Source organism: Micropterus dolomieu, linkage group LG09, assembly GCF_021292245.1.
Source record: "Micropterus dolomieu isolate WLL.071019.BEF.003 ecotype Adirondacks linkage group LG09, ASM2129224v1, whole genome shotgun sequence".
In the NCBI taxonomy this organism is placed as follows: domain Eukaryota; kingdom Metazoa; phylum Chordata; class Actinopteri; order Centrarchiformes; family Centrarchidae; genus Micropterus; species Micropterus dolomieu.
Window position 1 is genome coordinate 17,289,500 of NC_060158.1, and position 14,175 is coordinate 17,303,674.

Genomic DNA, 14,175 nt, shown 5'->3' on the forward strand with positions numbered 1-14,175 from the left:
GTGAAAGCATCCAGTATTTCACAAGAAAAAGGTTAGAAAAAAATCACATGTTGTGTAACAGGGATATACAGTATTTTTAGCCATGGTGACTGTGGTGGTCTGGGAATAGAGACGTCTGTCTGTCAGTCAGTCAGTCAGTCAGTCAGTCCACCACTTTGGTCCAAACTGAAATATCTTTTGGATGGATTACCATAGCATTTGGTTCTGACATGCAAAATTGTAATTTCTTTATGTTTAGCCCTAATAAGCAAATGTTAGCATGCTAACACTCCAAACTAAGATGTTGAACATTTAAGCACTTAAACCTGCTTAACATTAGACAATGCTATCATTGGGAGCATGCTGATGTTAGCATTTAACTTAGGACAGCTTGAGGGGTCCCGGCACCCCAGGTTGGGACTCAGGGGACTATCCTAGAACATACACCCAGTTTGAACATCTGAGCAGTGTGAAAGGAAAACGCAGAATAATGATGAAATTACACCTGGGGGCTACAAAAGTGATTAGATTGCAAATTATTTGTACCTAATTACTTTCTAAATATTGGTATTCCAGTGTGTCCCACTATTGTTGATGGTGTTTGTAAGGACATCTGTGTGAATGCAGGTGTGTGTGTGCGTGCACTGCCTGCTGAAATAAGCAGGTGTCACTCCGTCCAAACTGGTGTGCATTTCAGCAGGGTTGAGGTGGGCCAGCTGGTTGCCAGGCAACCAAGTTTGGTGTCGCTCATGTTACACAGATCTCCATGTCTTCAGTCTTCCTCTCTTTCCCTCAGTGTCCTAGCCAGGAGCCATATCTCCATTTGCCATTATTGGATACCCTCTTGAGGACCTACCGAAGATACTTTTGTTTATAAAACTTTTTGTTGATAGTAATTCTTCTCCAAGCATCAAGGTTTCCAGCTGTCAGTTGCAGATTTTGGTGCTCTGTGGCTCTCAGGATGCAGCAGCTGGTATTGAAGGTCCTCTGCTCCACTCTGCTGCTTCTAGCAGTGGTGCCCTCTGTGTCCTCACTGTCAGGTATGGGTCCATCCACATCTCTGACATTTATTTTCTTATACTGTATGACCACATCAGTGTACCAGAAACATGTTGGTTTGTCTTGCCTCCTTTCCATGGCTCTTTGTTTCAACTGGAGTCTGATTTGATCTCTTTCAAGGGTATTTATTTGACAATATCTCTGCTCTTATAAAAAAAATAAAATAAATGTCTTATAACCTGTATTGATGGCTTGTTCTCCAGTATTTCTCACAAGCTGACAATAAGCAAAAGTGTGAGAGGCGACTGACAATCTGCAAGCTTTTCTTTGGCATTACTTAATTTTTCCTACTCACTTTCTAAGCAAGTTGCCTATTCTGACATTGCCCAGACTGGAGCAGTTGTCTTGCAATAATTAAGCTGCTACAACGCTTCTGTGGGAAAATAATTGTGCATTGGCCAATCAATTTGTTTTGAGCAACACTGCCAATTGACTGCCAGTGTTGTCACTCCTACAGATTGTTCTCAAGCCGAGTCATGTGACCTGTGCGTCGGAGACTCCATGCTCAACCTGACAGGCTGTGTCTGGAGGCTTTGTCCAGATGGTGACCCGCACGCACACACACACACACACACACACACACACACACACAGATGAACACACCCCTGACCTCTGATAGTAATTCAATCATCATAGCTGCTGTAACATAAGCTTTCCTGGTTTGTACAAGGTGACTGAATTATTTAGTATGCCAGGAATGCACACATGATACACACACACATACACACACACACACACACACACACACAATAAAATGCTTGTTCTCTCTGTCTCAGGTAATGATACAGGCATGTGTGTGACTGATGAGGGCAGCTCAGCAGACAGTGCCATGAACTGTAGCTGGACTAGAGTGTCTGAATTGTGCACAGGTAGCAAACAATCCACTCCAAAATTAACACAAGATATTTCTCTGCAATGTCTGTGACTTTTTGTCTCTTCTGCATGTTTTATTTCAGTTGTAGAGACTGTAGCTGAGGGAGAAGGCAAAAGTGACTCAGGTAAATTGCACTGACTCTACCACCCCCTCCCCTCTTTCTTGCGTCATACATTTATTATTCCCATAAGAGCTGAGTAAAATGCTCCCCAATGCCACTCAGTCATTTCCACCAGTAAAAATCCCTGTCCGTGCTTTCTCAGAAACAAAACTGACACTCTCTTCTTTTCCCACCCACCCTGCTTTCATGTAATTTCCCTATGAACCCATCAAACTCTTCTTTTCCTTTCTCCCCAGGAGATGGAGGCAGCACCAACTCAGAGTTCTCCCAGGCCAAGTTTGACATGTCCAGTTTCATTGGCGGCATCATACTTGTGCTGTGTGTACAGGCAGGCGGGTTCTTCGCCATGCGCTTCCTCAAATCCAAAGAGCAGAGCAACTATGACCCCATGTGAGTTTGTGCATGTAGGTGTTAGAGGACAGAGAATTTAGCGTGACTGCATCAATTTAAGCGTGTGCATGTCAGTGTGTCTGTGCCACCATGTTAAGTGATGGTCTGTTGGTGCAACAGCAGCCTCTAGTGGCAGGAGTGATCGATAGCACCCAGTATACAACGTGATTCACCTTTTCCGTCCCTCTAAATTGTATTCTGATCACAAACTCCATCTGTCTATATCAAAATGATGTCTGTGTTCATACAGAGAGCAGCCACAGTGAAGACAAGGTGTATGAAGGGCAAACAGACGAGGGTGGAGGACAGCAGAGCAGTGACTCATCGAGTTGTGACGACAAGAGTTTTTTTTTTCTCTGAGCCCCTGTCATTTTTGGTTTACTCCCCATGTGTACCCCTGGGGGATGAGTGTGTTTATAAGAGGACATTTTTCTCACAATACTGCGTTGTGTAACGAGTGTCTGTGCATGTGTTCACTGTGTTTGTATAGTATTCATATTTCAGAGATTTTTTGGCTGATGGTATTACATACATACACTTTTTGTTCCTCACAAATGAGGAACAAAAAGGATCTGATTTTCTCAGCGATATACATTTTCACCAATACTACTGCTACTGTTAAGTGTTTGTCCACCTACAAACAACAAGCAACTATCAAGTGAGCCGTTCCAACTGTGTAAACAGTACAGCGTGGTTGTGGGAAAGATTGATATACTACCATGTAGACAGTAGGTCAGACAAGGTCATAAGAGGCATTTTAAAATTTATTTTCAATAACCCTAAAATAGTCCAAAATTAGACTCTGGAGATTTTGTCCATCATCTACAAATACTTTTGAGTTATATGTGGAGCTGCATAACTTTATTATTGTGTTTTATTGAAACCAAAATATAAAATATTTATGTATGTTATATATTTCTTTCATTTGATAACTTGCAGTGAGTTATATAATTGAGCTGTTGACCTTAATGACCTCCTAGAGGTTCCGGTTTTTGGGACATAGAAAGTTAGACTTTATTATTTAACAAGGCCCAATCGTTGTTGTAATTGTACCTTGGACCTTTAAGCTTCACGACTACACACTCCCCTGATTTGTGTGTTTTTGTTCTGACTTGTCAATAACTCAGAGCCTTTTTTATAAATTAATTTTCATGGAGGAGATTTCTGTTTTGACTGCTCATATTTACATTGCATACACATCAGCTTTAACCATTTCATAGCAGTTCAAACATATGTGATGTGAGCATGTTTGCTCATGCTAATGCTGGTTATGTTGATCAAAATAAATTTTTTGTGATGCCATTAGAATGGAAAATGCTTTAAAAGGCTGGGGCCTGAATAAAGTACAGATAAACACCTTTTTCTGTGTTTGTTTGTGTCAAGTTTGCTTTCTTGCATGCAAACAATGAGTTGGTAACAGTTAATCACAGTAAGTGATTGTGCAGTAGGCTATGCGTTGAGTGCATATTTACCCATGCCAGCAGAGTTTGAACTAGCTCTAACCTGGGTGCGACTAGAGACCGCAGATACTTACCCAGTATCTGCAGATAAGAATAACCTATTAATCTTCACATATCTGGGAGTCAGTAGGGATTCCCAGCATGCAGCAGGCTACAGCACTGGTGGAGGCCTTTAGGGGGGCAGCAGGATGGCTGGCTGAATACACCAGTCTCTGTCTGAGCCAGGACCCTACAGGCTTGAAAAAACCCATACAAAAAGGTTTCCCAACTGGGCAGACTGTGGCTGTCATCCAAGTCTGTTGACAAAGGACAGGACTGAATACAGGTCCTTTTCCCTCTGAATTCACTCTGAATACCCTCCCCCAACACACACAAACACATTTCCAATGAGATAAAGGGAAGCCTAGCACACAAATTATCACACTAAAGCTGAGGCAGGCTTTATGTGCTGCTGGCTATTAAAGCAAGCATAGATCTCTGTTTGTATGTGTGTCTGTGTGTGTACAGTAGATTAGGTGCAGTTGCAGTGTGTGTTTAGCAGGTGTGGAAGGAGGAAAGTTACATCCCACCTCCACCCTGCCATTCGGTAAAACATCCGTGTGTGTGAGTCATTTCTCACAGTCAAACACACACATACACGCGCGCACACACACACCCGTGGATTTTCTGTTTGATCCGCCTCATGCTCAGCTCCCAGCTGACCGCAGCCCCTCTGGAGGGCGTGGTCACTGCGTTTACGCTTCACACAAACCTCGACACACACCACACTCATAACAACTTTTCGCCAAACTTTTCACTGATGGAACTTGCGGAAGCTGTTAAGTAAGGTAACACAGTTTGGGATTTTGTGTTTTTCTCTCTGCGTATTTTTTAATGAATGTGATTGGGGAGACGTTTTGATCCAAAAGGAGGAAAGTGGCGACAGGTGTCCTCTCGCGCGGTGTTCACGATGAGGAAAGTGCTGCAAAGGCCTATTTTTCCTAAAGGGATACTTCATGTAAATGATCATGACAAGACGCATTAATAATCTTCCAAAATATAGCTTCAAATATTACATCCATCTTACTCTTACTGCACTTTACGACAGGAATATTATTATGAAGAAAATATATTGTGCTGTAGTGCACTCGATGCATATCCTGTTTGCAAATGTCTTAACCGCTTGGACAGGAAAATCGCACTCAGCGGTAGCTAGCCCAAAGGCAGTGGCCACATAAACTCAAATACTAATGTTACTATATTATGGTACCGCTAACATGCTTCTTATGTGTCAAAATAGTGTTTTATATAGTGTTTTTAACATATTTTCAAGCATTTTGTTCTTCAGGCCTCAAGAATTTATGAAACAACGGAAACACTGAGGACTGTGCTTCTTTTTAAAGGACCATAGGGCAAAAAGGTTAGAAAGCACTGGTTTAGCAAACCAAAATTTTCCCAGTATATTTAATATACTATGCAATATACTGTCTTCTGACTGAGTCAAAAATGAAAATGCCCAAAGTGACTCCTTGCAACATGAACAATCTTACACTAGACATTGTTTAGGCTTCAATCCTTTTTTAAAACCTCTACAATTTTTATTGTAGGTGGAGATCAAGAGCTGCCCTGTGTTTATTTAAGGTCTGTGGTTTTGCTTCTCACTCAGAGATGGAGGGGGAGCGGGCGCGGGCAGACTCTACTCTTGACTTGAACCACCTGACAGAAGAAGAGCAGTCCACCATCCTGCAGGTCTTGCAGCGTGACTTGGAGTTGAGTCGTCTCGATGAAGAACGTGTAAGGTCAGAGGTGACTATTTATCCTTTTTATGTGCCAGTTTTGTCCAGTAATATACACTAATGTACAGACAGGGGAAAAATGAAAGGAGTGGAATTGCAGTAACACTTACATTCAAAGAGCACAAGTCACAGTCAAGTCAGAGAATGTGATTGGAGGATAATGTAGTGCACCTGTAAGGAAGAATCTTTGCATGATCTACATAACAGTGACGTGGACCTTGTCTGTGAAATAGTGGATGATGACTTGGCATTATTTTACAAAAACCTTCTTGGACCTAATTAATAAGCATGCACCTTTGAGAAGATTAAGAGTCAGTGGTAAAGACCGCACATGGTTTAATGAATCTATATCATCCTGTTTTAGAGAAAGAGAAAAGGCATGAGCCAAGGCTAAAAGAAGTAATGATCTCAAGGACTGGGTACAGTACCAGCCATTAAGAAACAAATGCATTAAATTGAAATTTTTAAAAAGTGAATACTACCTTTAACTTTTTAGAAGTTGGTTAAATCTTCATCATAGTCTATAACTGCAGCTGTATCATTTACAAATGATATTATTACTGCTCTGGATGATGAAAAATCACAATTTATTGATTTACCCAAGTGTTTGATTTAGTGTATCATGGTCTTCTCCTTCAAAGACTGAAATGTATAGGTTTTATTGACCCTGTGCTAAATTGTTTTTTGAAATATTTGACTGGGAGAACTCGATGTATGTTCATTGAAAATCATTACTCTGCACCTCTAACATCAAAGAGGGGTGTTCCCCAGGGATCTTTATTGGGACCAGTTTTATTTTGGTTCATATAAATTGTCTTGCTGTTGGATTAAATCCAGTAAAGGTACACCTCTTTGTAGACGACACTATTATTTATTCAGTGTAAAAGTGGCAATGTATTCTTTAATGACCACTTACTTACCTAAAGCAGTCACTTTAAAAATAAATTTTTTTAATTTTAAAAAGACCAAATGTATGACTTTTACACAATATTGTCCATCTCCCACTGATTGTAAGGTCTTAACACTAAACCTTGAGAGGGTTACCTCTTACAAACACCTTGGCATCTGGCTTGATGACAAGTTGACCTTTGGTGTCCATTGATAACCTCCAAAAAAGCCCATTTTGTTTTTTTCCTTTTACTGCTAGAAAAAATATTGGTCCAAAGTACTTTAAATTTTAGATATAGATATTTTCTTTAAAAAACAAACAAAAAACTGGATGTAGTCTGTGATACTGCCTTGCAGTTTGCAACTGGTGCAAGCGTCTGTACACATCATTGTAACTGATATAAATGGTTCAATGGACTGTTTATCCAGTTTACGAAGACATTACTCCAGTTACAGCTATAACACTAGATCGTCAGAGAAAATTCTTCTTATGGTCCCAAACACCTGAACAGAGCTGGGTAAATGTGCCTTTTCCTTTCACATTCTGCATGCTTGGAAGGCAGACTTGGAATCTTTACTCTTTCTTGACATGTTCAAAAGTATTTTCAAAAATAGGTTTTGACAGAACAATGTTGCTTTTAATTTGCCTTGATTTTTAGCCCCTGGTCCCTGTATGTTTTGTATCTGTTGTTGTGTTTTGGTATGTTTTTGTGTGACGTTATCTATTCCCTTTTGTACTTTTATAGGAAATCTTGACCAGGGCTCCCTGACAAAAGATATATTGTATCTCAATAGGACCTTTCTGGTTAAATAAAGGATACACATTTTTAAAAAAGCATCATCATTCAGCTTTGTTTCTCCACTCCACTGTTTTCCTTTTAATTTTTATCCAAACCTCAGGAAATGGAGAAGAACTACACATTTTCACAATTTCCCAGAGTAGAAAGTAAATCTTGATGTTTGAGAAGCTTTTTAGCTTGGTAATTATTTTAAACAATAAATTATCAACATTCTTGCCAATTCATTTTCTGTAGATTAGTTAATTGATGAATGAGTTGACTGATTGATTCAGCTGTACTATCAGGGTAGTCAAAGAGAAATAGTACAAAACGGCCTGTTAATGTACATAGAAACTTGGCAAGTCAAACGTTGTGTGTGTTTTTTTTCATTAGTAGAATTGACTGATGTCTTTGTCGTTTATACGCTGAGTACGTTGCATGACAGAAGTGACGACAGTGACTATTTAGTTTGTGACATAGGCTGACATCTGCTGACTTTTTCTCACAAGGAGGTATGCGATTGTTTGCTGTTAAACTTGTCCCTGTGTCACGCTGCAGAAGCCTCCAGGAGACAGGGACAGACCCGACACGTCTGCGCACACTGTCGGGGGCATGGTTCAGTGAAGAGCGCAGCAAACGCCATCGCAACCGGACGTCGGGCAGCGCTCTCGTCCACTCCACCATACAACACAGGAAGACAAAGAGCAGAGGTCAGTTTCCAGTTAATGTGGTGCTACTATTACTGGCCTGTGGGGCTGTTTTTCCTACTGTTGTAGGGATATCCCAGTGATGGCTCTGCTTGTTGTCATTGTAACAGATGTGCCATTGGCTGGACTGTTTAATGGAGAGATAGGGGAAACCTCCCACAACAACAACAACAACAACACCTCACCTGAGGCTGAGAGAAGACTGACGGACAGCAAAGAAGAGGAGAGTGAAGGGTTAGTGAGGGTGCCTGTCACAGAAAATATAATTTCATTGTGTGTATCTGCATTTTCCAATATCTGTTGTTTTTTCAGGAGTCAAGGAATATCAAAACCTACACCCACACCCAGAACAAAAGCACCCGTTGCACAGGTCTGTGTGGTGTGTACATGCTTGCTTTTTTTTTTTCTGTGCTTGAATTTTTTTTAAACCTAAATATCAATAAGTCCTCTTCAATTCCAGGTTGTCCTGCATAGAAATAGTTCCTCATCATCCAAAGGTACGGAAGTTTCTCTCTCAGTGCCTCTGTACCTCTCTGGCAGTCTCTTATTATTATTATTATTATTATTATTATTATTATTATTAACAACTCATCATTCTCCTCATAGAGTGTGAAAGGAAAAGTAATGGCCACTCAGAGGAACCTGAGGTGATTATAACACACACCCATGTTCACAGATTACACTGCTTTGAACGGGCCAATTATTTCACTTCATATCAAAGACACTCTACCGACACTGAGTATGCAACATTTTTAAAAAGGTTTTAAAAAGATTTAAATCAATCACACATTTCATTCTTTTTACATGCAATAGTAGAGCATAATAAAGCAGTTGAAGGATATGATGTATAGGGAGAGGGTGACAACTGATAGACGATCAGTAGTGATGCTATTTCTCAGAATAATGTGTGTGCGCGCGTGCATGTTTAGGAAGCCTTCAATGGTTACAGCGAGGACACTGACTCCTTAAGCAGCAACCTGACAGAGGCAGATCCAGCTTCACTGAAAACCAGCAGCTCCACCGGCAGCATTCAGTCAGGCTACACGGTACACACACACACACGCGCACATTTGATTAACGACGCAAGATGACTCAGCTCTGGACAATGACGTAAGAGCTGATCTCTGTTCTGCGTGTCTGTATGTGTGTGTGTTATGTAGCTCAGTGGAAGCATGATGAGTCTGTTCAGTACGGGGGATTTTGAAGCAGTGGAGGTGACGGGCCGTATCCAATTCTCATTGGTTTACAACACCCAGAAGGAGGAGCTGCAAGTGAAAGTGTGTCGCTGCGAGGACATTGCATCAGCACGCAAGAACCGCTCTGACCCGTAAGTCAAAGCGCATGGGAGGGTGCATCTTCCAGCGACAACGTCACATACAAAATCAGTCAAAAATCTCTTCTGTGTGTGCATTTTTGACAGGTATGTAAAAGCCTATCTCTTGCCGGACAAGTCGAGTCACAGTAAGAAGAAAACTTCAGTGAAGAAGAAGACCCTAAACCCAGTCTATGATCAGACTCTCCGAGTGAGACGCTCTCATTTACATATTACATAAAGTGGCAGCCTTCACAGAAATCTTCCACTTGTACTTCAGCTCTCCTCCACGTGTCCCGCACCATGCACTGCAGTCACTCCAGTCTTGAAGATCCTTTCAATAAATTACCAAATTTTTGGTTTACATCTTGTCCCTTATGGTGGCAGAGAACATGTTATGCTTTGTCCTGCATGGTCTGATTCTAGTTCTCATCTTCTCTAGTATAAAGTCCGCATCGGAGAGCTGCGGAGCCGGACCTTGAACCTGTCTGTGTGGCATGCCGTGTCCCTGGGGAGAAACGTGTTTCTGGGGGAGGTGGAGGTGTCTCTGGGCCTGTGGGACTGGACCTGCACTCAGCCGCTGTGGCAGGACCTGCAGCCACGGGTAGGGAAGAGTAGACGTGAATGATTTGCATGCAAATACACAATCATGCAGTCACATAAATGACCATGTGAGTTTGAATAATCCTTGACAAATATTTACCAAAACACTATGATGCCCTGTGTTTACACTTGTTTAGTATTAGAGTGTCTGTGTGACAGCAGTTTTGCAGCTTTGTTGGAGACACAGAATACAGGGAGGAGTGTCTCTTGTGTCTGGGAGAGCTGAAGGGAGAAGAAGACATGCTGTGAATTTCAACTAAGGTTTTATGTAATCGTAATCTTTTCCTGCTTCCACACTCCTGCCTCCCCTCCCCTTGCTTTTTCTTTCTCTCTCTCTTCATGTGTCTTTTCTTCTTCCTTTATCTTTTTCTCTTTTCTCCCCACCCTTTTGCCCCCCATCACAGGTTCATTTGAGTCCAGACTCCATTAGCAGTCGCGGGACCATTATGCTCTCTGTTAAGTTCATCCCAGATGGATTTGAGGGTGAGCAGAGCACACACATATTTGGATACAAGTTATCTCCTACGTCAATCACACATGTCTCATACTGTGTGTGTGTGTGTGTGTGTGTGTGTGTGTGTGTGTGTTAAGGTGGTGGTCTGCCTCTGACAGGAGAGCTTCACATCTGGCTTCGGGAGGCTCAAGGTCTCCTATCCAACAAAGGGGGCCCTATAGACTCCTTTGTTAGAAGGTGTGTCCACTCTGCAACATATTTCCTGATCAGTTATGCATCCTTACAACAATTTTTATTTGTAGAACAGGACACATATATACTGTGTGTGTTAAAAAAATCCAAATAATTTCAAAGGGTTCACATATTTTTTTCTGAATTTAATTGTCTCATAATTTTCACCCCACAAGCTACATACTCCCAGATGCTAGTCGGCAGAGTGGCCAGAAGACTCGGGTGGCAAAGCGCTCCATCAGTCCTACCTACAACCACACCATGGTGTATGATGGCTTCCACACCAGCGACTTGAGAGACGCCTGCGCTGAGCTGACTGTCTGGCAGCGTGAAGGGTTAAAAATGCGCGTCCTAGGAGGGATTCGTCTCAGCTGTGGAACTGGTGAGCTGTTAATAATGTCCCCATTAAGAAGACCAGCCAACTGACACCCTTTGTGACAGATGATATAATAAGCAACCAGATAGGGGAACAGAACTCCCATCCTCACCTTGTTCTGAAAGCAGCAGTCAGTATTGGCGACAGTTAGTTCTCCTGTGCTGCAGTTATGTGGTTACCAGCCTGGACTATGTGGAGGACCTCTTATCAAGCACCTCTCAGATCCGGGCTTTTTAAATTAACTCATGTTTGTCTTGGGCTGTCTTCTGTAAGTCAGTAGGCAGACTTGACTCTATATGACAAAGGTTCCTTGTAAAATTCAGCTTTGCCAACATCTCCTAATTCCTGTGCTGAGCTGTGATTAGATATCCAGTGCTAACTCATGGGTCCACGGACATTTCCTAGGCTTGTTGGAGGGCAGCCGTTTCTGCATCAGGGAATGGGACATTAAAGGGTTTGTTTGACTGGTTGGTTAATTTTATAGTCAGCTTTGTACCTGGTGCCATAAAAGTAGTTTTATGCTTCATCTACAGCGGTGTTTTGAAGCGGTATAGTGACAGTATTTCAGTCCAGCTCTTCACATTGCATTGCATTTTTTCCTGTTGGCATTTCAGGAATTTCAGATGGCCATGTCATCAGAGGGAGGTCATTTCTAGGTTACCTGAGAGTGCCTCAATGTTACTGTGCATTGCTAAAGAAACAATGCTGATTTAAGATTATGTAGTTGTTGTGAAGTAGTTTTCCTCAATACAGATGGTGTTCTTTCGCTAGTTGGTGTTACTGTGCCTTATTAGTAGCACTCAAGATCAAACCACTGATAGAGCAGCCACCTCTGTCTCATTGTGGGTTTCCTGAAGGAAGACGATGTCAGTAGAGTGGTGGGAACTTTGATGAGGTATTGCTTGTCAAAAACAGATTCTCAACATAACGTTGTAGTAATCAGAAGGCAGGACATACTTCTGTAGACTTTGGGGATTGTTTATTGGTTGTGATTTCTCAATTTGGCTGTCAGGAATTGTGTCTTGGATTTTAAGCTTAGTTTTTATTCTGTTGTAGAATCAAAAGCTTCTCGAACACTTGACTTTCATGTCTTATGCAAGAATATATAGTAGGCCTGTATGTATACAGTAAGTGTGCGTGTGCATGTACATACAGCAACAGTGGTTGGTTGTTTGGATTGTTTCCATGGCCTCATTAAGCATAGCATCATTTCTCAGTGTGTGGATTGTGGTGAATGTCTTTAATATAAATATTGAATAATTGTGTGTTTTTTCATGGCAGGTCAGAGTTATGGGGAGGCCGTCAGCTGGATGGACTCCACCGAAGAGGAGATCGCTGTGTGGACCTCTATGATCGAAAACCCAAACCACTGGATCGACACGACACTACCAATCAGAACTAACCTCACCCATCGGCCAGAGTGACACACTTTGTCCACAAACACACATTCATGCGTGTGTTCATATAATGGCTGGACTGAAAGGACATCCTCAGACCATCGCCACATTTAACCTCTCTGTCACAATGATATGCACACGAACTGTTTCTGTTTTTACACACACACACAGAGGAGGCAGTAGAGATGCAATTTTGTGAATTAATGGCATAGATATTTACAATATTTAGTTTTGAAACCAAATCTTTCTGCATTTAAAATGTTTTACTTGTACGTTTTGGTTCGGTCTCTTTTATCTGACAAAAGTGCATTTGTAATCCATTGTAGTTACTTAATTAAATTTCAAACATGAACTGATGAATCGCCCTTATCTTATTAAATAAAAATACCACATCAAGCATAGATCATTTTAAGAAATGAATAACCACATATTTATTTAAGGTTGTTTCCCAGCCTTCTCAAAATCTTTGGCACAAAAAATTGGCCTAATCACTTTCACCCTTAAGGAACATGTATTCTAATTACTCAGACAATTATTAAGATTTTGAGGTGTCATTTCTGTAATTGGATGGGACAGAAAAGGCTTGTGGTTACATGTGTTAATTTTATTCCTTTTGATGGATTAGCTAACTACCACCTTGTGGCCAGACTTTTATACTTTTTATACTATACTCAACGCAAATTACAGATGGGGCAGTGAAGCATAAGGTCAAGATCACTAGAACATAAGAGACAATGTTTTGTAATTTGCTGTTTTGTTTAAAATTTTTTAACGTCAATAGAATCTATGTACATCAGGTAGCCATCCAACCTTTTAACATGAAAAGGCGTTAAGCATTTATCCAGTGAGTCAGAACTCCTGTCCAGCAGATGGCGATCTTAACATTCCTGCTTCGGGTTGATTTGAGACCGGACGTGGAGCTATTTGGCTTCCAAAATAAAGTTTCAATAAGACCGACAGTTGTGCTGTGTCTTAACCCTTTAAATGTGAGGTGACATCAGTTCCATCTTTTTTGGTGACTTGATGCCAGACAATGAAGCTCCTGTAGGCTACCAGTGTTAAACTGTGCTTCAATAGCCTAATTCCCATTCTTCAAAAACCTTTACGAGATACTCAATATTTATTACTGGATATATTTAGTCATTTTGCCAAGATCTGCATGTTTTGTATGAAAACTATGAGTCTCCAGGAAAAAATTAATATGGGGCCTTATGTAGAGGGACCCCTCAATGGGGAAGCTCTATTGGGATCCTGTATTTTTATTTGATTGTTTAAATGTTATTCTTTGTCGTTTTTTTTTGCTAATTTCAGATTCCTAGATAAGGCTACTGCAAATTAATTGACAATGAATTTGGACCCTTTTGGATCCCTTTAGAATCAATTTAGGTCTAACAGCTACTTCACCCAGTGCTTTGGTTATATTCATATAGGGCCTATCCTGTAAAATTACACGATAAATGATCAGTTAGATCAGATTTCCTGTGAATTTAACATAATTGTAAACCAATGTAGACCGCAAGCCTGATTGAAAGTCTGCTAGAAGACTCCCTTCAGAGAGAAGTAGGGCACCCAGGCACACACAGCTTTACCGTAACTGCAATCCGTGTTGACGACCTACGCTTCACATTTTAAGTATGGTGGGAGACGAGGACAGTCTCTTTAGGAATGTGCAATAAATCGACAGAACACAGGTCTTTCTGTATGGAGTTTGCATGTTCTCCCCGTGTCTGCGTGGTTTTCCCCCACCATCATAAACATGTTGGGTTCTTC

The 14,175-nt window shown here is 41.2% G+C and overlaps 2 protein-coding genes across 4 annotated transcripts; both read left to right on the top strand.

The window, feature by feature from the left end:
- The first annotated feature begins 716 nt into the window (after positions 1-716).
- cd164l2 (CD164 sialomucin-like 2) lies at positions 717-3,766 on the top strand. Its single transcript, XM_046059273.1, has 6 exons — positions 717-1,019; positions 1,496-1,582; positions 1,815-1,907; positions 1,995-2,036; positions 2,270-2,423; positions 2,674-3,766. Exons 1-6 carry the CDS (start codon positions 941-943, stop codon positions 2,687-2,689), a joined length of 471 nt encoding a protein of 156 aa, XP_045915229.1. The 5' UTR covers positions 717-940; the 3' UTR covers positions 2,690-3,766.
- Positions 3,767-4,562: 796 nt separating this feature from the next.
- Positions 4,563-13,358, top strand: sytl1 (synaptotagmin-like 1). 3 transcript variants are annotated; one of them, XM_046059358.1, is made up of 16 exons: positions 4,563-4,710; positions 5,196-5,282; positions 5,529-5,661; positions 7,884-8,035; positions 8,143-8,266; positions 8,345-8,402; positions 8,493-8,529; positions 8,639-8,679; positions 8,962-9,078; positions 9,193-9,359; positions 9,453-9,555; positions 9,787-9,948; positions 10,352-10,430; positions 10,539-10,638; positions 10,809-11,014; positions 12,290-13,358. In XM_046059358.1, exons 3-16 carry the CDS (start codon positions 5,531-5,533, stop codon positions 12,430-12,432), a joined length of 1,620 nt encoding a protein of 539 aa, XP_045915314.1. In that variant the 5' UTR covers positions 4,563-4,710; positions 5,196-5,282; positions 5,529-5,530; the 3' UTR covers positions 12,433-13,358. The 3 variants fall into 3 exon arrangements, with proteins under 3 accessions (XP_045915314.1, XP_045915316.1, XP_045915315.1); XM_046059359.1 differs by having other exon boundaries at positions 4,573-4,710; positions 5,211-5,282; XM_046059360.1 differs by lacking the exon at positions 5,196-5,282 and having other exon boundaries at positions 4,566-4,710.
- Positions 13,359-14,175: the final 817 nt, after the last annotated feature.